Source organism: Lineus longissimus, chromosome 3, assembly GCF_910592395.1.
Source record: "Lineus longissimus chromosome 3, tnLinLong1.2, whole genome shotgun sequence".
Lineage (NCBI taxonomy): Eukaryota > Metazoa > Nemertea > Pilidiophora > Heteronemertea > Lineidae > Lineus > Lineus longissimus.
Window position 1 is genome coordinate 5,861,452 of NC_088310.1, and position 23,812 is coordinate 5,885,263.

A 23,812-nucleotide genomic window follows, 5' to 3' on the forward strand; every position below is an offset into this window, starting at 1 on the left:
AAAATATACTGCTTTGCAGAGTGCCAGGACATCTGTCCCTAGCCTCTCGGCAAAACAATTTTACAATGCCATGCTCCACCTTGGATGCAAGACATCCCCATAAGACACAAGTGATGGGGACATGGAGCGAAGTCAACAAAGCAGTCGATGTCCCACTGCCTTCCTCCTCTGGAAAAGGGTCCAGAGACAACAGACAACAAAGACAACCAACCACACAAAAAACAAACAATCATATTAGATTTCCTCATTTTTTTATTATTAATTTACATTATTTTTACAGTCTTTACTTGTCCTCGGGCTTGTTGTAGACGTATGTTAGACAACACTTTCCACAGTACTGTCTATCAAAGTGTGATGCCATGAAAACACCAGCACCGCAGTCTTCATTAGGACATTCACGGCGAAGTCGGGAAATCTTGCCATTTTCGTCAACCTGAAAAAGGAATTGAATCAACATTAGACTTTCTTCACCAAGGGTTTTCAAAGGACATGCCTCAGATACGGAACCAAGCAAGAGGGGAATCAATTTTCATCCCATGGAATTGACCACTGGCCACAAAGGACGTCTCAGCTGGATTATAATTTTTGTTCTTTTCATTTGTAGATGGTATGTATGGAGGAAGACCAGACACCAGACCTCATGTTTGCAACATACCTTGTAGTATTTGAGAACAGCGAGCTTGACCTTCTTCTTCTTATGCTTGTTCTTCTTTGGAGTGGTGTAATTCTTCTTCTTACGCTTTTTGGCACCACCACGGAGACGCAGCACAAGATGGAGTGTGGATTCCTTCTGGATGTTGTAGTCAGAGAGGGTTCGTCCATCTTCCAGCTGTTTGCCGGCGAAGATCAGACGCTGCTGATCTGGTGGAATGCCTGAAATGAAGAAGAATTCAATGGTGATAAACATAATTTTTTTCGCCAACTTAGCAAGACGCCTGTGCGCCAATCGAATTCGCCTCAATCAAATTGATAGAAGCCTGGGATCACCTAAAGCACAGCAACCACCCTTCCATTCATAACATGTGTTTTGTTTATTTTTTACTATAGAGGTTTATAACAGGCATATGGAGAAGGAAGAAGTTCCCACTTTCCTCGAAGGTCAATTTCATACACATACCTTCCTTATCTTGGATTTTGGCCTTGACATTTTCGATAGTGTCACTGGCTTCCACCTGCAAAATTAAAGTTTAAGTACATTGCCACACACAAATCATTTCGAAATAGACAAGATAGTAAGTATCCCAAAAGAGACTCATCTGATATTGTTAGGAGATCTGAACCATAGCCTATCATAATCATAGCACTGAAGTGTATGGTTAGATCAAACACAGCTACCAATATGTTGAGCACTGCTCAATTCTTAGCAATTTTAACCCCAACTTGATCAGTGATCTTACCTCAAGGGTGATAGTCTTGCCCGTTAGTGTCTTCACAAAGATCTGCATTTTGCCGCCTGCAAGACAAAATGTTTAGGGCGAGACTTAGTTAAGGATTAAAGGAACATCACTAAATTCAAAAATCCTTTGAAATAAATAAAGGACATCCTCATGCTGCTGTCCCGGCCCAACTCAACTGCAGAATAGCCAGGACAGTAGTAGCTCGGTTCTGTACATTATGTACACTCAGTCCCTCTGTATATTTTGTACACATTCCTATCATTTAGCAGTGTCCCGGTATTCCGCAGTTGCTCCGCTGTCCCAGAAAGTCCCACGGCTGGAGTTACCTAGCTAGCTACTGCTATGATAATCATAGCGTATGTTAGGCCTAGTACATGTCGAGTAGGTGTACTGTATGATGTAAAGAGGCAAGCATTGCCATTGATCAGTGCAGTGCAGTGCAGTAGTGTAAATGCACAGCGGAACCATAGGAATCGCCTACACGAAATCCCTCCACAAAAGTTTGAAAAGAAAGGCGAAAGGATCAATGAATATCAAATCTGGCTACATGGGACCATTTACTGATTATCAAGGATTATCAAAATCGTCTTTATTCAAAAAATATTCATCATTTGCTTAGTTTTCTCATTGTTTTTCATAGTACATAATTACCACTAAACGCTCAACTGCGGCGGACACGATTTGAGAGGCCTTCCGGAAGAGGGTTCCCATGAACGAAATACATGGAGTTTCAGCCTCTAAAATTTGTGAGATATTCCATGTATTTTAGATAGAAAAATTGCACCATTATAAATAGTGAATAACTAATGATGAAAAATATTTTGAAAATTTGTAATAATGTGTCTAAAGCTGATTATTATTCGAGTATAGCAGACGAATATTACTTTTTTATGATGAATAGTGTAGAGGGTTTCACATATGTCAATATTGTCAAAATGGCAAATTTGCGATCGCCTCACCAGGCCCATCACAAATCAAAACTCACTCGTCTGGAGACTGAGATCGATAAATGTCGTGCAGATGCCAACTGGAGTAAAGCTGTGTCTCTTGCAAAACAGATTACTACCAAATCATCTGGTTTAGGTACCCATATTTTTTGTATGCAGTCTTTTTGTGTGGCGGTTGACATTAGGAACCGGCACCGTACAATACAGGTGTACATTTTTGTGTACATCATTGCTACATGTCCATGTTGTGTACATTTTGTACATGTGTATGTGGCTTCTATACAGGGCGTTTCAAAAAAAGTGCAACTTTTCTTTTTCTCTAAATTCATCAGAAATAGAGCATCTCAACAGGAGCTTTGATTCAGTATATTACTATGATGATGTGTTGAAGAGATGATGCAGATACATTGTGTAAATCTTCGCATGTTTTTTTTTCAGAGACGTTGGCAAATTTAGTAATAGGAGAGTGCAAGTTGGAAGAATACATCCAGGAGCATACTGCTAGGGATCCTGGTGATGAAGATGATGCCACTAACGAAACATTAGATGAAGCTCAAAAATACCTAAAACTTGTTCTGAAGGATGACTCCAAGGTACGATCATGTAATTCCAGTAATGGCCTTGGTGAAATGTTGAACCCAATAATTGCTAAACCTGAACTTACTTTGTCTTTAAGATATACCTAAATATTTTCTGTTGCTTATCTAGCAGGCTTATGATTTTAACAATAACATCACATCTGTTGTATCTTTCAGCAAACAACAAAGCAAGAGGCAATGCTTCTGCTTGCTAAGTTGGAATATTACAAGGGAAAGTGCAATGAAGCTCTATCCTACATTGAGGATACTCAAATGGACCAGATTTCTTTGGAGGTTGTGACAAGTCGGATGTTGAGGATTATTGCCGAGTCTTACGCAATCAAAGGTATCTTATCTATATTTATGGTATATTTTTTCAACTTCTCTCAAGTACAGAAAGAGTGAGATCGAGATGTCTAACAAACGTTTTTTTAGTGTCCGCTTCTCTGGGGTTCTATGACCTATCTCTTCCACAATGATATTTCAGGCATGTGTTTGGAGAAGATACCGCTGACCTCAACCAGCAAGTTCAAAATGATAGAACGTGAAGAAAAAACAATCAGGTGTTATGAAGTTGCTGGTGATCTGGCGTTACTTCATCTCCAAGAGCTCGATAAGAGTCAGAGGTCAACAGGCACCCTGACGCAATCTAATGCCACTGTCCCGTCTGACGATGAACAAATTGGTCCTATCCTAGAATCAGCTCTGCAACGTTCTCCTATACTTTACATCAAGGCTGGGTGAGTAAGGCATTGGTCTTTGATTGAATTTATTTTTGAAGAACAGCAGAGGAAATCCTCCTTCCTACCGCATGTTAATCTTGACCAAATAACTCAAGGTTATTTTGCTGAATTCCTAAATCCAGCAGGATAAATCATGATTATGTAAGTAACATCATAAATGTTTTAGAAACCTTTATTTTACCTTCAGACAACTACCGAAGGCAGTGGGGAGATTTAGAGAACTTCTAAGAGCAGTGGAAGCCCGATCAACGGCTAGCCTTAGACAGGTAAGCTACTGATTAGAACACTTTCAGTTAAATTTGTGATATTCATTCATAATTTAGGGCCCAACTCAAAGTCTAAGCACTTACTGTATTTTGCCTTATTAGGTCATTACTGCCAAAATACTCGAAAGATTAAATTCAACTATTTCATTTTAGATTCTTGCTCGACAGCTAGCAGAGGTGCTACTGCGAGGTGTTTGTGAGAAGACATACATTCCAGTCAATGTGTCAGATTCCTCAGATGATAGGCTTGACATGATAAGCACCAAGCCAAGGAAATACTCTGGGGACAGGTAAGTCACCCATATTAGTTTCAGACAACAATCTCCCAATTTTGAAGAGCGCTCTCTCCCTGAGTTTTTGGCTTTGCTAAAAATACCCATCTAACACTCTTAAAGGTTTAAATGGTTAGATATACACTGATATGTCTCAACAACAACATTATGCTTATATTTAAATAATTTAAGTGTAAGTGTTGATTAAGGGAAGAAATAATTCTTATTACATCATTAAAGCTTTTGAAAGCTCAGAAAAATGTGAAGTTTTATTTAAAGTTCTTGCTTTCTTTTGAACATTTCTTAATTCAGACACAGGTGAGTCGATAGGCAACATCCTCTAATGCTAACTGTTTATCATTTGGTATACTTTGCACCTGTAAACTGCCATTGTGCATATGCACTTATAATTTGCACATGGGGGAAGTTAATCATATAAATGATTTTGTTATCCTGCTTCAGATGTGAGGTGATTGTCAGTATCAGTTTGTGATTGAGCTGCACTATTTAAAATTGATTATTTCTGACGTCTAAAGCCTTTATAAAGGGCTGAGCCCAGTTGCTCAGTTGCTTTAGTAGTATCAGTGGTGTCAGTCCTAACACTACTTATGTAAATGAAATTTTTTCCTTGAATGCCAAATGCACTTGTTGCAGTATGAAACCGAAGTTACTTAATCCTTTGGTTTGTGATTTAACTTATATTTGTATTTTCTAGATTTCAAATTATCTACTAATCAAGTTGCTCTGACGACTGAATGTAGACCTCATACACAATTCATTAATTTCATTCATATTCTCATTCCCTGAATTTTTTACTTATTTTTGAAGTTTTCAACATCTCTTAATTTTAGATTTCTTCTGTTGTATGAATTGTCACAGTTGGAGTTGCCTGGGGGATAAAAGATTTTGATTACCGGGGTATTTGAAATTGACAGGGCCACCAGAACTTGGCATTCAAGTTTTTTATTCACATCAAAATGCAAAGAAGAGGTTGATTGCTTCACCTCCATATTGTTGTTCACCACAATTGTCATCTTTCCCACATACAAACAAAAATTGTTACCTGCTTTCAGAATATTCAATCCAAGAAATGAAACTGAAGAATCATTACTACTTCTGTTGATGTCAGAATGCATGGTAGGTCATTTAGAAATTCAAGTACATTGCTAAAAATTGAAACGCTGAATTTAAATACTGCTGCCATGTGTAAAGCTAAAAGCACTTTAGTCTCACTGTGCTGGGCGGTGTGCGTCACAGGGCAATTTTCAAGGTGTCACCTTGCTGTCTTATCATGGATGGGCTGAAGAGGACAGGGATGATCCTCAAGCCTCCACTTTCATTGAATTTCACGTCTCTGTACAGATAAAGACAGCATTTGTCAGTCCTAAGGAGAGGTTCTAGTACTGTAATGTTCTTTTTCACTCATTTCTAGGCCAACCGTGATGTGATTTTGAGTCGTAGTCCAGAGTTTGAGGATGCCAGGAAGCGGAGGTACACTAATATAGCAGCTGTGTATGATCTACTGACAATCGTTCTCGTTAAGCGAGCCCAGAGTCACATGCTTTGCGATGTAAGTAATGTGAGGAGTCAAAACAGAATGCTGCATTGAGTTTAGTGCACTTAATTCCTTGGGGGTTATAATTAATGCTGCATTGAGTTCAGTACACTTAATTCCTTGGGGGTTATAATTAACTGTGTAAAACATTGAATTTGATCAATCCTGGAGAATGGGGAAATAAGTTCCTTAATAAACATGATATCACATAGAAGTATCTCTGTCATCTTTTCCTGAAGCTAAAGGTTAGACAGCCATAGTCTGGTTAGGTGGTTTTAGCAATATGGTTATCATACATTTTGAGTTCTTCACTTCATTTGACAGCCATACAGGTTCAGGATGATAACTATTTTCCGTATTTTTCTTCCAGATATTTGAACGTGCTATGAAGTTCTCATTTGATGAATTCCACATCTGGTATCAGTTTGCTCTCTCCTTGATCTGCTCGGAAAAGGTGTGTTTCAATGCCTGGAATTTTATTTGCTGGATATCTTTTAGGTTCTTACTTTTCTTGTGTCTATGTGTGAAAGGAGTGAATCGTCCATCATGTAGAAAGTATAAAATTCAGTTCATAGTTTACTCAGGTTTGTTCAAGTATGACACTTGTGAGCCTCATGTACCAATGTTAGTATCTGCCTCAATTTCAGTACACAAGAGCAGTCTTAGTCCTCGATGAATGCTCGAGATTAAATCCCCAGGATCCTGTTATTTACTTACAAAAGGCGGATATTTACTTTTATCATCTTCATATGGTAGGTAAAGCTCTGTCTGACTTGTTCTTTCTCCATATTTGTGAGATTTTTACATCGCAGAATTAGCTTGCATATCAAAAGTGGTCCAGTTGAATTAGTTAGTACGGTAAGACTGCAATTGCATGATTTTCACTTTGCGGCCATTGCACCTATAATACATGTAACAGCTACAAATAATAAAGGATTTATTCAACACTATCAATTTTTTGTGTTTGACAAGTTTTCTTGAAAGTTTAACTTTAATCTTGAACGTTATCTCTATTTGTCAGTTCGATAAGGGGATAGAAGCAGCAGAGGCTGCCGTTGCTCTAGGAGAATGCCACCCCTTAGCTGCAAGGGCCTGTGTGGTGTTAGGATCAGGGTACGGATTGAAGGCAAATGAATCTAGAATACGAGGGGAGAGACAGGAATTGACAAAAAAGGCCATGGTTTCTTATTCGAAGTGAGTATAAAAGAAAGATGGACAAGAAGTTCCAGTCTCAGGCTGTAAATCAGAAGCTTAGAAGTTGGGGTTAAATTCCTCTTTAGACAAATTGTTACTTTTGACCTTGGGTAAGACACATAGCTTGATTGCAACATCCTTTTATTGAAGAAGAATTGAAGCTGAAATTTTCCTTTACCGAGTGGCTGTGCCAGGGCATGCTGGTGATCCATCACAGTTCTTGTGAAAGGCCTGATGAAAAAAATACCATACCAGACAAAGCCAACACTAAATTGTGCTTGTAATTTTTGTGACAGAACTTGAAATATTCCTCGTTTCCTTACTTTTTGCAGGGCATATTCAATTGACAGCAATGACTACTTGGCCGTGTTCCACTTGGCGCTCCAGCTTGCTCAAATGCGCCATATCTCCGAGGCAATGAAATACGTCAAGGAGGCCCTGAGGTTGAGGAACGACCACTTGCACTCATTGCACTTGTTGGCACTGCTGCTGTCCGTACAGAAACAGTATGGTGAATCCCTTGAATTGGTGAATGCTGCTTTAGATGAATATCCCGATGATCTCAAGTATGTATTTGTTAAAGGGCCTACAAGTGAATAAGGCATGGCTATGCCGTAATATTATCATCTTTTTGTCTGTAAGACTACTATTTTAAGTTCGTTTTATGCCTCAAGTAAAACATTTTACTCAGATTTTTCCGAAAGGTACATCACTACATGAATTCATTCTTGTGATTTTCCTTATTTCAGCTTATTGTTTACCAAATCCAAATTAGAACAGGCTTTCCTGAGTCCCCAGGCATCGCTAGTTACATGCAGACATATGTTCAGTGTCTGGAAGACCATGTACCAACCACAGGAAACGTAAGTTGCTTTTATAGTTGGAATTCGTGAGCTGGTCCAACGAGTGTTTGATTTGATTAGGTTTTGGCCGCAAAAATCAGTCGATTAGATCTTTGATCAGAATATCGAAAAGAACTCATCTTTTGAACTTGGACTTGTTTCAGGCTTGAGCAGCCTCGTGGCACTGGTTTACTTGAGAAGGTGATGTCCGACAAGAGGGCTCTGACGCAATTACAGCTGACAGAACTCAGTGATAGAGATTCAGGTAAGCAAGATGGCAATTATCAGATAAAATTCCCAGGATGAAATTTCGAGTGTCGCAAAGTGTTCTTTAGTTCTCTTGTCTTGTGTAATATGTCTGTCCGGACCGACTCCTGACGTTGTTCACCAAAGAGCAACAACCACATTCGCTCACAAGGTAAAGTCTGCATAAAACTGAGAGAGTGTCGACATGTGGATTGAATCATGTCTTCTGGGAGGCTGTTGAAGCCAAAGTTAGGATTATGTGATGGTTGTTCAGTATGTTCTTTGTTGCTATATATGTTCTGTGACATTCAACCATCATATTTGACTCATCTTTGTGTTGGTCCTGTGTTGTTGGTGGTTGTGAAAGTTGAAAACAACATGAAAATCTCCTGCCTCTTGTAAAACTGAACGTCGCCTTATATAGTTCACAGTGACCGTCATTGATACATGTGTCTACGACTTACCTTAGGACATTTCAAACGCGGACAAGTTAACCAGCTCGACGGTCTTCACCTTTTGGTTTGCCTGAAGAATTTTGAATGCACAAAAATACGTTCTGTGTTGTTTTGCAGTTTCAGATGACGTCTTCATATTTGAAAGATCAGGTTAACTGTCAACGACATTTCTGCATGGTCCCCAAAATGGCATTTGACTTGTTTCAAATTATCTTGTTATAAAGTCCAGTTTTTGCATTTTGATGCTAATTACATGTTGGAATGTTCTTCTTAAATCATATCATCGAATCTTAAATTCCACACCTTTTCAACGTCTTTTACTACCAAAAAAAATATTGCCGGATCTGAACTGAAGTTTTAAATTACTATGCACATATTTGTGATTTTCAATAAATTCCCTCACCAATATGGATGATTGTGTTAGCATGCTCTTTAAACCCCAGTTATTACTTTTTGAGCACACCCTAAATTGATAACTAGTTAATTGAATATTGAAAATGATGCACCTTGACAACTTTGGGTGATAGTTAGATATTCTTTGCTTTCCACTTCTAAGTTTGGTTATTCTTCCAATCTTAATTTTCTGGTAAAGATCTGCATTTTTAATTTGGATTGAGTGTTATTGATCTAATCTGCTTCACTTGACTGAAAAGAGGTTTAGGTTAGCCCTTTGAGGACTCGAGTTGGCATCTTTTGTAAACTATTAAACAAGCTGATATACTCTGTAAGGTACCACGGATTTAAAAGTAAAAGTGTGATATTAAATCAACTGACTTGAAAACTGGCCTCATTACAGTGTAGAAATTAATTCATGCTTTTAAAAATGTCATTGACAAAAGTTTGAAAACATTGATTCTGTACACTGTACATTGTCGGACCTTACGCCAGACTCATTCCTCAAAGGGTTGTCAGCATGGCTTGTGTTTTTTAAGCTACTAATTCTTTTACTGAAATGATTTAGATGTCTGACTGTATCATTACCGTTGTTCTCCGTTCTTCAGGTTCCATTCGAGCTGAATCTATAGCTGCCTCCCGGGTCGAACATGCTCTCTCAGAGGTGGCGTCTTCACTGCACAGCACGCTACCCAAACAAGCGGCACACCAGTCCTGGGCCATTCAGTCACAGATATGGTTACATCTAGGTACATTGATACTTGTTCCCCTTGCGTTTGCAAAATTTGAAACTAAAGCAAAGAAAGTAGTGCCTTTAAAGTTGAAACAAACTTGTTTTCGTCAGTGTCTTTAAGATTTCTGGGTTCGAGTTCGACAGTTTTGCTGCAGCAACAGAAAAGTTTCGGTCCCCATACTTGGTTTTGGTTCTGTTAACCACCAAGTACTTTGATTCAGTTGAACTCATTGATAATGTCAAGTTATCTTTCTTATTGAAGACATAAGTATACAAAGCTATTTCCTGGTTTCTTTGGTTGTGGGTAGACGAATGTCCCAGTGGCATTCAAAAGTGAGACAGATGCAGTGTGAAGTAATTTGATGAATCATAGAAGAGCAGAATTTATATTGCTGTGTTTTAAATTTTAGCTGAATTGTACTTAACCATGGACAAACCTACTGATGCGATGGCATGCGTCCAGGAGGCCAGCTCATTACTACCACTGTCTCATCAAGTTTCATACATGGTAAGTCAGGAGTTCATCGTTGGCTCATAACCAGTGTTTTTTTACAATCGGTGAGCTTATTTTTCATCAGGCGAATATTAAGTTTGTCTCCATGTATGTACATTGTAGATTCACTGAATTTACCGCAGTTGTAATGGTACATAAGCATGTACAATGTATCTCCTTGCTGCATGTGATATTACGTATCTGTAGGAGAAATAAAAAGTGTAGTTGTTGGTTTTGTGCAAGCATTTCTATTTTCTAAGTGTGCAGATTGCTAATTGTATTGTCTCCCTTTTCTAGCGTGGACGAGTTCATGAACACAAGTTAGAATTCTACGAAGCCAAGAAATATTACGATATCTCGGCATCAATTAATCCAGGATATGTCAACTGCCTACAACATTTGGTAAGTTGGTTTTAAACCCTTCCCAAGCATTTTCTGCATTTACTTTTTAGCTGTATGTTACTGTGGGTTCAGTTAGTGCCAGTTACAGCCAGTGATTCCCACTTCAGACAGAAGTCCATGACACTTGCATATTGTAAATAAGACCTCAAGCCTGTGGTGGTAAAATATTTTCTGTTTTGTTACAGGGCATAGTCCTTCATCACATAGGGCAAAATAGGTTAGCTGAGAAGGTTCTGCGTGATGCTGTCAATGCTGACCCCACTGCCGGCCAGTCATGGTAAGTCTTCAGTAGCATTCAGTTCCTTGATCATTATATACTGGTGCATACTTTCAGTCATCCAGGCAGTTTTACAGTAACGCTGGAGAGTTTGATCTGTTCACTGGACTTGCAGAAAGTTGTGAGATCTGACGTGAATGTCAGTCCTGAAGAAGCCATTGTGGACAATCGTGAAAGTGTAGACGATCTCCAGTAAATTCTAATCCAGCCAATGGATTGGATATCTGCATTGGTTGAATCTAATTCAATTGGAATTAAAAACCAATTAGAGAGATATTCGAGTGGCTGTACACACTGAACATTCCCTCTTCGTCATTGTTCCCTTCTATCTTTCAGGCACTGCCTTGGTGAAGTCTTACAGTCTCTTGGAGACTGCGATGCTGCTTCTGAGTGTCTGTTCACCGCGTCTGACCTTGAAGCTACCAATCCTATCGTGCCATTCCATGTTATCCCTCGTCCCATATGCTGAGGACATGCTGCTTCATTCCAGTCCATCCCAGTGAGAGTTGGGATCGTGCTTTAGATCTGGTATGGTAAACTTCCATCACGTTTGATTGGAGTTAAATCCTTAAAACCCTGTGTCTTTTTCCAGTCATAAGAAATGATGATTTAGGAAACAATCAGGGCTATGAAAATGTGTGATCCCTTGGGTAATATCGAGCTACCGCAAACTATTGGTTATTTGTTTTGTAGCCAAACTTCCTGTCTTGGTCTCAGGCTTGTGTTATGTTTGTATAAAAATTATGAAGAAATTTATACTTTATTGTTTAAAAAGACATGTTGGACTATTGTTTCGAATTGGGTTTGATAGTAACTTAGAGATGATGAATAGATGTCTACTTCTAGAGCTTTTACTACTTATAGGTTCAGCTAATTGTGTGCAATGCAATTAGAGATAGCTCTGTGAACACTATAGAATGGTGCAATTCTTGTGATTATGAAATGTTTTAAAGATATTTTATCATTTGATGTCTAGTCAAGCTAGTATAGGTACAAATCCATTTAGATTATTTTGCACTGATTTATGTTATTCAGTGGCAGGGATACATGTATGTCTAGATCTTTGTATGTGACCTTCCAAAAGATGCCCTTGCAAGCAAGCGTGTCCATTTTGAGGTGTGTCCATTGGGGCACTATGACAAAGGGTTAAACTTATTGCTTGCTAGTTTAGTAGCAAATCATGCTTCAAATGGATATGAACTTCGGAAACTAAACTGCGATATTATCACATCTTTTTAGTAGAGTAGAACTTGGTTGCCTGTTATACTGTAGACCTGCTGATAAGATATTAGATCAAACCTGTTAAACAGATCGACTTGCAAATAGTGACATGTATATAAGAAAGTGATGTCGACATGTATAGTTTATTAATTTATTAATAAAACATTTCAAAATTGAAAACATCAGCCTTATTTACATTTGTACACTAGGTAACAGGATTTGTACAATGAAAGGAGATTTCACATGGCAAAGGCCAAAGTATTTGACATGGTGATGATTCCTTTATTCTAAAACGTGGTCCCTTTGTCTTGTTCTGATGTTTAAAGTCCACTGCTAACCTAACTAAAGGGCTGATTCTACCATTCATCCACATCTTGGATGTCAGTACGGTGGAAAAACCCTTTTCTACAGTATCACAGTTGAAGCCTCGAGGCGACAAGATATCACAGAATTGCTAAAATTTGTCCACCCGCCCTAAAAAGGAAGACATACAATGGAGAACCCAGTGGGAGCTGCTGTGATCAGTATTGAAATACTGGCGTTTCTAATGCTTTGATTCATCTGGTGGGTAACAATGTATAGAAATTTCCACCCAAACCCATGACAAATCAAATGCATCAAAATCTGTGACAACAAAACCGTCCCCGGCAACTGTGGTGTGCTGGTCGGTTCTTCTGGCCAGCTCTCAACTGCCCTACAGTACAGTATGACAATACTCACACTGATTACTTTGCTCATTTCCATAATCAGGTCATCAATAAGATACAGTCCTGTAGCACAATGTGTCAATCATCAATATATCTTTTTCTATTCGAAAGATTTTCTTTTGCCCCTGCTGTGTTTGTTTTGTGGTTAAATAAAACGACATGTAGCACATGTTTCAAACACATCATAGATGCATTTTATGAATGAGAATCTTCTTTACCAACAGGTTAGGAGTGTGAGCACAGTAAATCCACTGACAGGCCTCTTTTGGCTGAGTTTAAAGACAAATAATCCCCAAAAATTTCCTCTCGGATTTCAACTAAAAGGTCCCTTTTCTTGAAGCAGTGATCTATAACACGTTGTGCAATAAATAGGCTCTAAGTGTCAAGTATCAAGAAAATGATGCGATGACATCCACACTATCAAATGCAGAACTCCGGCAAGAACTTTGAATTCAGCAGTGTCCACTTGCAAAGCAGTTGATCCCTCAGTGGAAGGCACACGCAAAGAAGAGTCCATGTTGTCTCCCCATCTTGGCAATAGTTCCTGGCATAGGTGATTGGTAGGTCTTTTCGTAGGAGCCAGGGCCTGGCACTTTCTGCAAGAGAGAATGTAAAGTTAGCCAGCTGTTGATGGGTTACCAAGTTTGTAGTTGTTGGTGGTAGTTGCTAGGAGATTTGCCAAGGAAACTGCTGTGGTTGGTTATCATATGTGACGCAGGTAATTTACTTGTCTTCAATTGTCTTCGGGGGTTGATTGTGCCTCTGCGCCGTGGGTGTGTCCCGGCCAGAGTGGAACCTGTTGTGTGCATCTCGTGTTGATGAAGAGGTTCCACTCTGGCCGGGGCACATCCACGGTGCAGAGGCACAATCAACCCCCGAAGACAATTGAAGACAAGTAAATTACCTGCGTCACACCATGTTTGTAACTGGGGGCAGTTGCTATATGTATCACCAAGGAAACTATGTTGATCAAACTAAGTTGATCAAAGGTGTGTAACTAGGGTGGGTGGTGTTACCAAGGAAACACTTTACTTTGATTAACAATGTCACCAGGGGCCGTGGCTAGGTGTGTTACAAAGGAGATTTCTGCTTTTCACTACTAAGGGGGAAGTGGGCATAACTAGGGAAACTAGTGTTGATACATACTGTGTGCGCTGATGAGAATCTTGGCGTCTTTGATTTGAAGCTTGAGGATATCATTGGGGAGGATGCAGTCATTGTACCATAGGCACCAGGTGGAGGGCCTTCTCTCTGAAAGTAAAAATATATATTGACTCAATAAATCCAGCTATAAGGTCAAATGCTCCTGTTTGTATTGATCTTAAAATCAGTAGAAACTTTCTGCACCAGGCCAATTTGTCAGACAGTAATAAATGATGAAACATAATGTGAGCATAACACAGAAAGATTGGGTTAACCATGAATAGTTGATGAAGATACAATCAACTGAACATGCAACACTATGAATTATACATGTACATGTACATGTATGCCTTTATTTATTTATCTAAGTAGTGTCACTGGGGCCTGTTGGATACTTGATGATGGGTTCCATGTTTAAATCTTAATTGATGATTTTCAGTCTGGAGGAGTGGTAGAATGATGATGTACTTACAGGTTTGTAGAAGGCTGGAGGGAAGCGTTGTGACTGAGATCGGAAGAAAAAATGCCTGGAAGTGAAGAAGAAAAGCTTTTTGTTGAAAATGAGCAGAGTCAGTATGTGTGTGTGCCTATTAAAAATCCCAGGATTGTGATCCCAAAGGGCAATACCAAGGTTTAGAGCCTTGGTGAGTTGAAGACAATCTCGAGATGTGCTCGGAGGACAAATCCCTGGTGTGCACTCCCAAAGAATAGATAAGCCAAGGACAAATTCCCAGTTATGTGCTGGTGAGCCAAAATGATTGATATCATCGCAATTAAAGTTTCTACTCACTTTGAGGGTTGTTTTTCAACTGTACATGAAAGATATTTCTCCATTGGGTATCTATCGGGACTGACGTTCACATCCTTGTCCTTTATTCCTTTGTTGAGAAAATCTTGGGAGGTTCGACTTGTTGATTTGAAATTGTATGTAACTCGTTTCTTATCTAATCTGAAAGAGCAAAAGAGCATTGCCTGAAGAGATAAGGAAAACATTGACTTCTTGAGGGCTGAATTAGGAGGCCTAGGCTGTACTCTATATCGCCTTGGCCTTTAGTTTGTAATCTCAGCCAGTTTGTTAAAATGTACTGGAGAGGTTTGGATTGAGGTGCATATATGTAATCGATTTGGTGGTACACATAAGGCAAACGCCGGCGCAAGTTAAGACAAGTGTCAGGTTCCGCAGACTCGTGTTTCTCATGAGCCTCACGATTTATGAAGAAAGATGAGAATGACTTACTCGTGGATGAAGTCTCTATGAGCATACGCCCCCGGCAAAAGCGTTGATCCTTTTCCGTGCGGCGTGGGGTCCCTTTTCCTTCCCTCGTTTTTGAAATTATACGTTATCTTAGCTTTTTCCTTTTCCTTCAAGAAATCATCGAGTTCGTAAGCACCTGGCACGGGCGTTTCCTGAAAAATTTACGAAAGCAAGTTTAATGGATTGTGTTGCATATCGCGGTGTGGTAGGAAAATCTGTCCACGGATAACGTGTCCCGGGGACAAAGATATGGGGGTTTGATACATGTGCATTTGTAGATTCATATCGTCAGTCTTCTCTGTGATCGGTACATCTGTCTATTGAAGGACAATGTAGGCTAATTTACTTACTTTGATGGTAGATCTCCACCAGTCCTCTCGGTTTGACACGGGTTCTTCATAGCCCTCCTTCAGTCCCTGGCGACCCTGCAATAAGAGCGAGGATGCGGGGTCAAATTATTGTTAAATCGGTCCACGGGGCCGAAATTCTCCCCTTGGTGACCAGAAGTTTAGAAACTAAGAATGGCTGCTCTTTATTGAGAGGTGTCCTGATTATACAGAGCTGTCCGCGAAGAGAGGTTATATTGTAGTCTGCCCTCTCCTTCTCAATTTTTGGGAGCACTTTAAGCACTGGATCAACATTTTTCAGGCGATTATGAGAGTCGTGAAGTTATTTCTTCTCAAATTAAACGTCTTGGTCTCATCACTGATGGCGATGGTGTACGCACCCACGCAAATTAATACAGCCTACCGCCTTTCCGCTTTTCGGCACCGTTTTCAAAATAATTGATACGTTAGAATGACAGTTTTACGACCAAATCAAAGACAATTACTGAAACGTAACCAACCCCTTCGTTTTTCCTGCTATTGGGTCTAAGAATCTGGTTATTCAGGTGCAAATCCGGCGTCCTGATGAATTCCCATCCCTTTGGAAACCTGTCACCGAACTCCCAGCCTCGAAGAGCAGACATTTCTACCAAAATAGGGAGAGGCGATTCGGAGCGAAAGGTAAAGACAATATTCCTCGAGAGATGTCCTTTTTCGGATAATCTAGACTGGATCTCCTTTTTCGAACATATTCAGACACCATCCATTGGTGGGTACAGAAAATCTGACATCATGCGTTTGTTTGCGCAACGTTCTGTCGTATGTTCGTCTGTGCGACCAAATCGCGATCAAATTCAAACGACACTCCGGCCTGAATGTCAGAGGACCGAATACCAACTGTATTTTATAAAACCTAATGGGGCCTCTTTATACACAATCTTTTAGCCGCAGGGACTATAATGTTCTAAGCAACCTAGTCCTAGTTAATCCCTGGTCGTCGTCATATCTACATGGCCTGAATTATTGTTTTCAATTCGCATAATCACGTCTGAACCACTCAAAATATTGCTCTAAGATATGGCCTTTCATCGCGTAAATTAATGGAAAACATAAAAATAAACCCAAGAAAGAGGTACAAGATTTTTTTCATGAATTGCCTCTGGTGACAAGCTACTAATTTTGTATTCCCACAATCCTTTTTTTCTCCTTCATCAAATGAGCCTAATAATTTATTTGAAATTAACCCTTGGATTGCTGTGAAATTTCAGACGAAGTCTACATGATTCTACTAATTCTCTTCACCCAAAATCCCTTTGTAATTGTATTTCTGCTCAGAGTGTCAAAGAGCGGTCAACAGATTGATTGCCAAATTCGATTCATGCTGAAAAGGACCCCTACGCTCATAGTTCAAACGATCAGATAAATCCCTGATCTCGGCGCGAAAGAGGGCCCGGAACTCTTCTACTTACTATAAGCGCATTTCTTAAAGTTTTACCAGTTGGGCGTCTTGGCTCTCTATGTTTTGACGCGCTTCTTACAAGCAAGGTTACGATCCAGCGATATCGCTTGAACTTCAGGTCCTGGTTGTTCAAAACAAGATTCTTTTAAATCCATTAAGTTCAGTTAACGCCAGTGACCACTACTGGGCCCAGAATGTCAATTGGGAAAATATTATTAACCATAATAGCGTGCCAGAGATTTAATCAACATTAGCGCTGTCGAAGCTCTTTATCATTTGAATTGCTGTCCACATGAACGCGCTTTGCGTATTGGGGAAGATTGATAGTTTGCCTATTCAGTACCCACATAAATAAAGTATGACATTTTCTTTAATCAATATCTCAGTTGATCTGTAGATTATAAGATTAATCAAAATTCAATTATCCTCCGCATAAAGTCCGATATAACTTATCAACAAGTTGGTCTTAAAGGCAATATCCCGCCTTTACACTGAGCAGGCGTCCCGGCTACGCCCACTGATGTCTGCCTTAAACATGGAGTCGTACATCTATAATATACGCAAGTCGAAAACTCGAAGAACATGCGACGCGACGGAAGAGAATGATGGTTGTGACAATATATATACTGTATTTTTGATTGATTTTTCATTTTCGCATACGTCGCCCCCAATCCGATCAAATACATGCGAATTGGGATATCATCGATAATCCAACTATAAAGCCTTGAGCTCAATTCCTTGGAGGCCTGTGTATAAATGTGCTTAAAAATTTCAAAAGCCCAGTGTGTGCTCCATATTTTACTAACTTACGTGATTACAAAAATAAAGTATTCAGTTTAGCATAGGCAAAACATTGCTAGGCCTAAACACATATACGCACAGGGCCTATAATCTCGGCAAATCACCACTTACGGGCCCATAAAATGTGACTTAAAGAACTACAAACTGTGGGTCTTCTTTTTAGAATGTCACATTATATACATACAATGAGATCACGTTGTCCCCGTTGAATATCATGTTTTGTAGAATAAAACTGGGCACATAAGCCACGTTGGGAATCTAAAGGCCTCTGAAAGCAGTGTCACAATCTATGTGATATGAGCCTAAAGACATACTCAAACTAGCACAATCATGTCCGCTTTTAAGGAATAAACTTCACAGCTCTTTCAAACCCAATCGCGGACTACATATAAACTCGGGGTAAAAAATGAAACAATGGTGTCTGATAGAAAGAGGCTGAGATAATTCAATCATGCCTCTAATGAGCCACGATTGTCCGATCGAGGTTTTCGATCATGGGATCAGATTAATTGAAGATCAAAGACCAACCTTGTCCTTGTCCTTGTCAGAAGAGCTGGTTGTCTGGGCACTCCGTCGTCTCCCTGAACGTCCTCTCCGCTCCGAACTGGCACTCGGGAGTGAATATTTGGATGTGCCGGCAGCACTGGAGGCTGAAGGTTGGGTAGCAGCCGGAGACATAGTCCTGTCCCTCCGGGTATATCTTATTAAGTCTTATAGTTGTGTATAAAAGTTTCGTTCGGGCTGCCTACCCGTTGGCACTACCTATTGTGCGTCCGTAGCAACGGTAATTCATATGGAAAACGGGTCGATTTAGCTATACCGATACATGCTACCGACAGGGCTTTGATTAGTGACGTTTGTCACAGATCTAGAGTGTAGCATGCTACCAGTAATCTAAGTGTTGAAGACCATGCCGACTCTGTCATGCCTGTGAAACAATAACTGATTTTGGTGATCAGGTAGCCTGTAGCCACTTACGTGACTGTGCCAGTCTAATAGATTGTAGGGGGACTCTTTTGCATTTCTGTCACATTGGGCACCATCTTTTAGCGCGGCCTACACTGCGGCCTACATTGACTTCTTCTTAATCTGCGTGCAGTGATGTTGGCCAAGTATGATGATGAGGGTACCAGATTGCACAGGTCGGTGGGGAGTGTGCGACATTGTAATATGGCCAATCAGATCAGAAGTGAGCCGCGTGCGGTTGGACATTAAATTTGCCTGGTCCCATCCACACCCTCGGTTTTGTTTTACGACAGCAAGAGTGAGGTCAGGATCCAAGACAAACAGTATACATCTAGCCTAGTCTTTTTTCGGCTAGTGTGCGTAAAGATAGCCATGCAACAGGGTTGCTTCTCAATGCACGGCAGTCTTGTCCGGGATGAGTGTCATCGCATTCAATTAGGCCTAAGTCTAATGCAACTAGGTATCGGCGTACATTGAGACAGTGCTTGGATATTGATAAAAGTCCAGTTTTTCGAAATTTTGTGGCCCCGAAAGGTCTCGGTAGAAGCAATAACGCTGACGTTAGAGACTAACGCTATTTGTAGATTTTGTCGGTTGTGGCTCTCTATACAGAAATTTATATGTGGTTACTTATTTCAACCACAGGCTACGCCACTGTCGCATTTCCATGTGAAGTGAATTTTATCGTTGGCGCTCCCACTTTATCTGCATTTGTATAAGATATCTTGCTAAAATAGATCATCTGATCGATCCAGAGATGGACACAGATGATGATTATCAATTAGCCTTGCTGCTACAGGCCGAATATGACCAGGAAACGGCAGCAAGTGCCGCTGAAGACGATATCTATTTTGTCGGAGCCGATGGGTCTCCATCTTTGGCTATTCCAAGCATCTCCCACCTCCCACTGCCAGGCAGCCCAGGATCACCCAAATCCATTGTTGATAAAGAGTGGGAACTGCTTGATCCTAATCCTGATATACGCGCTCTGTTCCTGCAATTTAATGAAATGTACTTCTGGAGCAGGCTGACTGGAATTGAAGTGAAATGGAGCCCCAGAATGACTTTGTAAGCAATTCAGAATCCCCAACCTACAAAGGCTGTTCCAAGTATTCCAGAGGGGGGTGCTTTAATCAGCTGAGCAAGAGGCCCAAGTAATTTATTTTGTTTCAATTTGATTGTGAAAAATATGTATGCAACTACAATTTTTTACACCCTTGACTTCCTCAAGCATAGGCCTTTCGAATAAAATCGGAAGTTTTAAATCTGTACTGTACTAGAATTTTAAAATTTCAGATGTGCTGGCCTTTGTGTCTATGAGGGAAGGGGCGGACTATGCTCAGTCCGACTGAGTTTACCACTACTTAAGCTGAGGCCTAGGAAAGACTTGGTGGAAACATTACTGGTAACTCCTAACCTACCTTCTAGAATACCTGAATTATTCCACACCATGCATTTTCACATTGATCAGAATGCGCTCATTTGAGAGATGGAGCTCTAAGTTTTGTGGACGCTGGTGTCCAGCAATCCACCATGATTCAATCATCAATAATTGGTTCGAAGATTTTTTGCACCCGTGTTTACTTTCAGTGTATGTCCTGTCACTGTATTTTAGTTTATTGAGGACAAAAGAGATAAATGTCTCCTCATATTCCTTTCAGCATGAAATGATCCATGCCTACTTGTTTGTGACAGACAATAATAAGGACCATGACGGCCACGGCCCAGAGTTCCAGAAACACATGAACAGACTTAATTCCTCCTGTGGTTCTAGCATCTCGGTAAGCCTTCTGTCCTCACCATAGCAATTGCCTTAAATATCTAGCAAGGAGAATTCATGATTCAAAATTCTATTACACATGTACTTACTAGGTGAATTTCTTTCAAATATATTTTGCATTTTGTATTTAAGTTCTTTTTGCTAAACTTCAGATTTATCACACATTCCATGATGAGGTCGATTCCTACAGACAACATTGGTGGCGCTGTAATGGTCCTTGTCAAAAACGTCCTCCGTATTTTGGTTTTGTGAAGCGTGCGATGAATCGTGCACCATCTTCCAGAGACACCTGGTGGTCACAACACCAAGCATCATGTGGAGGTTCTTATACTAAGGTGCGAGAACCAGAGGGTTATGGAAAGAAAACATCCAAGTCTAAACAAAAGGAGATTGAAGGTTTGTTATTCTAAAGCTTATTTGATTAATAAATCCATAATATGCAACATTGGTCTCCGGGTGAACCACAGTGCTGTCGACAGTTTTGCAGCCAGCAATTTAGTAGAAATCTGACCATTTTAGTGGCGAAGTTTTTTTAATTCTTTGATGAATAGATGTATGTGCATGTACAGCTGAAATCAGCAAAAAATCATGCAGATTGGTATTCTACTGCTCTGTTGACCACCTCGTGTACCTGTTGCGCGGGGAACACGTAACTTCCAAAACTATTACATAACTATTTATTTGACTATTTCAGAAAAGAAGAAAGAAATCAGCAAGTTCAAAGATATTCGTGCTTTCATGGGTCCAGGGAAGCTCCTAGGTGGAGGCAAGAAAGATAGCAATAAAGAAAAGAGTAAGGCATCTTCGACAGTTTCAAAGAGTAATTCAGATGACGATGATGTGACTGTAGTTAAAGTAGAAAAGAAAAATTCAGTCAGTGGCAGCTCTAAAGGACATAGTTCAGGTTCTTCAAAACATAAGTCTGATGATCACAAGTCGCATAAGGACAGTAGCAGTCATGATAAACATCGACACAGCTCACACAGCAGTTCTAAGGACCATGATCACTCAAAACATAAGGAACACAAAAGTAGCTCAAAAGGGGAGTCGGATCACCACAAGTCCTCGGATAAAAAACATTCGTCCTCGGATAAAAAACACTCGTCCTCTGCAAAGGATTCTGATTCAAAGAAACATTCGTCCTCCAGTAAAGGTTCTTCTTCAGCTTCTGCAGCTAGTGGTAGCTCGAAGAAAAAGGAAAGTAGCTCATCGTCTGTCGATAAGCCTAAGAAGTCAAATGTTCATGGCGTTGACAGCAGTCCATCAGGTTCTGAGCTCGGTGAACCAAGTGCTGTAGCTCATGGGAGCAATGTGCATGGTTTTGTCAAAGGTACTGACAAAAGTTCAAAGGGGAAGTCTTCGTCGTCTGCTGTAGCCTTCTCAGGTATGGGCAATGTGCTTGGTTCTAGCTCTGACGCCAAACACAAGGGAGATCGAGAAAAGCATAAGCATGAAAAAGAAAAACATCGTCATAAGGAGGAGAAGGTAAAGTCCAAGGAGAAGGACAAATCGGTTTCGAAAAAACGTCCTAGTACAGAGAGTAGCAACAGCAGCAACAGTGAGCCGAGTAGCAAGAAGGCAAAACACGGAGAAGAGACGGTGTTCGGTCATGGAAGAACAAGCAAATTCCGTGGTGATAAGCCTAAGACCGGTATTGCCCTGAATGATCCAGATGATATGGTCCCTTGTCCAGTATGTGCTACTAGAGTCAGGGCAACTGACATCAATGGTCATTTGGACTCTTGTCTTGGTGGTTTATAATGATGTGGTGAGAAGCCTACATTTCATTCCTTAGTTTGCAGAGCTTTTCACAAAAATAGCGGATTTGAAGTTCAATGACAATCGTGTTGGTATTTCCTGTGAGAGAAAATTGTATTGGATATTACTTAAAAGGACTAAATGCTTATATTCAGGCATATTAAGAAGGATATGGTACCCTGCCGCCCTTTTTTACCCACAAAATGCGCCGTGCCCCTCTTAAAACCCAAAAATGTTTTCATAGTCTTTGATCTTCTGACCAGACAATGGTTGAAGAGAATTTTTAAGACATATTGGCTTCTTGGAGTACATGCATATAGCATGAGATAGCTCTGTGAATCAAGAAATGAAATGATTTTGACCATAAAATAATAGAGTTGAACTAAAACTTGGTAGATACTACTTAGCACTTCAATGCGAAGTAACGGATACTGGTACTGTAGTTGTTGGTATTGTAGTTTGTAGTTAGAAAAAAGGTACAATGGGAGACTAAAGGCCACTGTTGCTTTAAGTGACACCTAATACTAATAGCAAGTGTCACCCCTGTAAAATTCTCTTGAAAATTTTGACCTGCCTGTACCAGTTCGCTGAAAGATTTTAAACTGAAGAGATCAATTACCGGTGCTACTCGACCACTAAATAGCACTGTCCCACCACCAGTGGCAATGAAGTCCCTCATTCTGTGTGCCTTCTTACTTTCAGAGGTTTTAATAAAAATCTTGACCAGTCCAAAAAAAGGTTGTCTGATCAGCTGAATGTCTTATGTCTTTATCGTTTTCATTTAAAATTGTATTGTATGTAAATGTACCTTTTGAACACTATGTAGATTGTATAAAAGATACACAAATTGAAAGACCAATGCGAAAGTATTGTATCACTAATCGTCATTGATTGAATCGAGATAAGACAACTCAGTCTTATTTGACCTCGAAATATGTCAACCGTGAAACTTCCACGAAAGATAAAATATGTTGAATTTGCTTCTTTTCGATTGACGGCAGACATTGCTGCCAAATTGTTAGCCATCTCTCCTTGCCTCAGTGATGTATCCAGATTTAAGACCTACGGAAATTTTGGATCTTTTTCTGTTGCATTTTAAAATTCTTGTAATATTTTGTTGTAACATCCACGTTATCAGCACTATCACAATTTTCCTTTTCTTCTATTGCTTTTTCTTTTTTAGCTGTTAAAGCTAAGGTTTGACATTTTTGCGGCAGTGTTGTGTTAGCAGGAAGGCTGGGGGGGGGGGGTTGCCAGACATTGATTGATGTTTACCAGACATTGATTGATGTTTACCAGACATTGATTGATGTTTACATTTGGAACAGTATCCAAGACAACTGCATTGAATGTTTCCTTCTGTTGAGAGTTCCATTGTTACTGTCCCAAGTACTTCATCAGGTGGTAGGTGTAATAAGTAACTGTGAAGTCAGTGGTTTTTGAATATAATTTGTTTGGAATATGTAACCGTTATGTAGTCTTAGGTTATCATTATACAAGTTATCAAAACTGATAAAAGCATTGGTATTTTATTAGTTTTTGATGTTATAATTTGATCGACTTCATGCGTAATAAATCGACTCGATTCCTTCAGAAATTATGT

General features: G+C 39.9%; 4 protein-coding genes across 6 annotated transcripts; 2 read left to right on the top strand and 2 right to left on the bottom strand.

Annotated features, from left to right (window-relative positions):
- Positions 1-234: 234 nt before the first annotated feature.
- On the bottom strand, positions 235-2,131 carry LOC135485543 (ubiquitin-ribosomal protein eS31 fusion protein). The gene is made up of 5 exons (XM_064767660.1): positions 2,049-2,131; positions 1,398-1,453; positions 1,118-1,172; positions 656-873; positions 235-433 (listed from the first exon to the last, which is right to left on the bottom strand). The coding sequence occupies exons 2-5, from the start codon at positions 1,443-1,445 to the stop codon at positions 284-286; spliced, it is 471 nt and encodes a 156-aa protein (XP_064623730.1). The 5' UTR covers positions 1,446-1,453; positions 2,049-2,131; the 3' UTR covers positions 235-283.
- A 681-nt stretch (positions 2,132-2,812) lies between these two features.
- On the top strand, positions 2,813-12,194 carry LOC135485544 (tetratricopeptide repeat protein 7B-like). 2 transcript variants are annotated; one of them, XM_064767662.1, is made up of 19 exons: positions 2,813-2,937; positions 3,100-3,268; positions 3,410-3,662; positions 3,853-3,931; positions 4,085-4,221; positions 5,277-5,340; positions 5,636-5,773; positions 6,129-6,212; positions 6,406-6,510; positions 6,780-6,952; positions 7,285-7,518; positions 7,702-7,815; positions 7,959-8,059; positions 8,613-8,645; positions 9,497-9,637; positions 10,032-10,129; positions 10,412-10,516; positions 10,702-10,793; positions 11,130-12,194. In XM_064767662.1, exons 2-19 carry the CDS (start codon positions 3,121-3,123, stop codon positions 11,260-11,262), a joined length of 2,232 nt encoding a protein of 743 aa, XP_064623732.1. In that variant the 5' UTR covers positions 2,813-2,937; positions 3,100-3,120; the 3' UTR covers positions 11,263-12,194. The 2 variants fall into 2 exon arrangements, with proteins under 2 accessions (XP_064623732.1, XP_064623733.1); XM_064767663.1 differs by lacking the exon at positions 8,613-8,645.
- Positions 12,152-18,463, bottom strand: LOC135485545 (protein STPG4-like). Of its 2 annotated transcripts, none has more exons than XM_064767664.1 (7): positions 18,234-18,463; positions 15,470-15,544; positions 15,102-15,271; positions 14,655-14,813; positions 14,337-14,391; positions 13,868-13,972; positions 12,152-13,317 (listed from the first exon to the last, which is right to left on the bottom strand). In XM_064767664.1, the coding sequence occupies exons 1-7, from the start codon at positions 18,381-18,383 to the stop codon at positions 13,207-13,209; spliced, it is 825 nt and encodes a 274-aa protein (XP_064623734.1). In that variant the 5' UTR covers positions 18,384-18,463; the 3' UTR covers positions 12,152-13,206. The 2 variants fall into 2 exon arrangements, with proteins under 2 accessions (XP_064623734.1, XP_064623735.1); XM_064767665.1 differs by lacking the exon at positions 18,234-18,463 and adding an exon at positions 15,967-16,306.
- An 868-nt stretch (positions 18,464-19,331) lies between these two features.
- On the top strand, positions 19,332-23,717 carry LOC135485546 (DNA-dependent metalloprotease SPRTN-like). Its single transcript, XM_064767666.1, has 5 exons — positions 19,332-19,739; positions 19,968-20,076; positions 20,333-20,452; positions 20,604-20,847; positions 21,146-23,717. The coding sequence occupies exons 1-5, from the start codon at positions 19,429-19,431 to the stop codon at positions 22,210-22,212; spliced, it is 1,851 nt and encodes a 616-aa protein (XP_064623736.1). The 5' UTR covers positions 19,332-19,428; the 3' UTR covers positions 22,213-23,717.
- The last annotated feature ends 95 nt before the right edge of the window (positions 23,718-23,812 follow it).

Excerpts from the sequence above, each read along its gene's own strand:
- LOC135485543 (XM_064767660.1), bottom strand. The coding sequence starts at position 1,445 with ATGCAGATCTTTGTGAAGACACTAACGGGCAAGACTATCACCCTTGAG. Across the intron at positions 1,173-1,397 it reads GCAAGACTATCACCCTTGAG|GTGGAAGCCAGTGACACTAT; the intron begins GTAAGATCACTG and ends TTAATTTTGCAG. Across the intron at positions 874-1,117 it reads CAAAATCCAAGATAAGGAAG|GCATTCCACCAGATCAGCAG; the intron begins GTATGTGTATGA and ends TCTTCATTTCAG.
- LOC135485545 (XM_064767664.1), bottom strand. The coding sequence starts at position 18,383 with ATGTCTCCGGCTGCTACCCAACCTTCAGCCTCCAGTGCTGCCGGCACA. Across the intron at positions 15,545-18,233 it reads CTGACAAGGACAAGGACAAG|GGTCGCCAGGGACTGAAGGA; the intron begins GTTGGTCTTTGA and ends CTCTTATTGCAG. Across the intron at positions 15,272-15,469 it reads GGTGGAGATCTACCATCAAA|GAAACGCCCGTGCCAGGTGC; the intron begins GTAAGTAAATTA and ends TAAATTTTTCAG.
- LOC135485546 (XM_064767666.1), top strand. The coding sequence starts at position 19,429 with ATGGACACAGATGATGATTATCAATTAGCCTTGCTGCTACAGGCCGAA. Across the intron at positions 19,740-19,967 it reads TGGAGCCCCAGAATGACTTT|ATGTGCTGGCCTTTGTGTCT; the intron begins GTAAGCAATTCA and ends TTAAAATTTCAG. Across the intron at positions 20,453-20,603 it reads CCTGTGGTTCTAGCATCTCG|ATTTATCACACATTCCATGA; the intron begins GTAAGCCTTCTG and ends GCTAAACTTCAG.
- LOC135485544 (XM_064767662.1), top strand. The coding sequence starts at position 3,121 with ATGCTTCTGCTTGCTAAGTTGGAATATTACAAGGGAAAGTGCAATGAA. Across the intron at positions 6,511-6,779 it reads ACTTTTATCATCTTCATATG|TTCGATAAGGGGATAGAAGC; the intron begins GTAGGTAAAGCT and ends TCTATTTGTCAG. Across the intron at positions 10,794-11,129 it reads CCCACTGCCGGCCAGTCATG|GCACTGCCTTGGTGAAGTCT; the intron begins GTAAGTCTTCAG and ends TCTATCTTTCAG.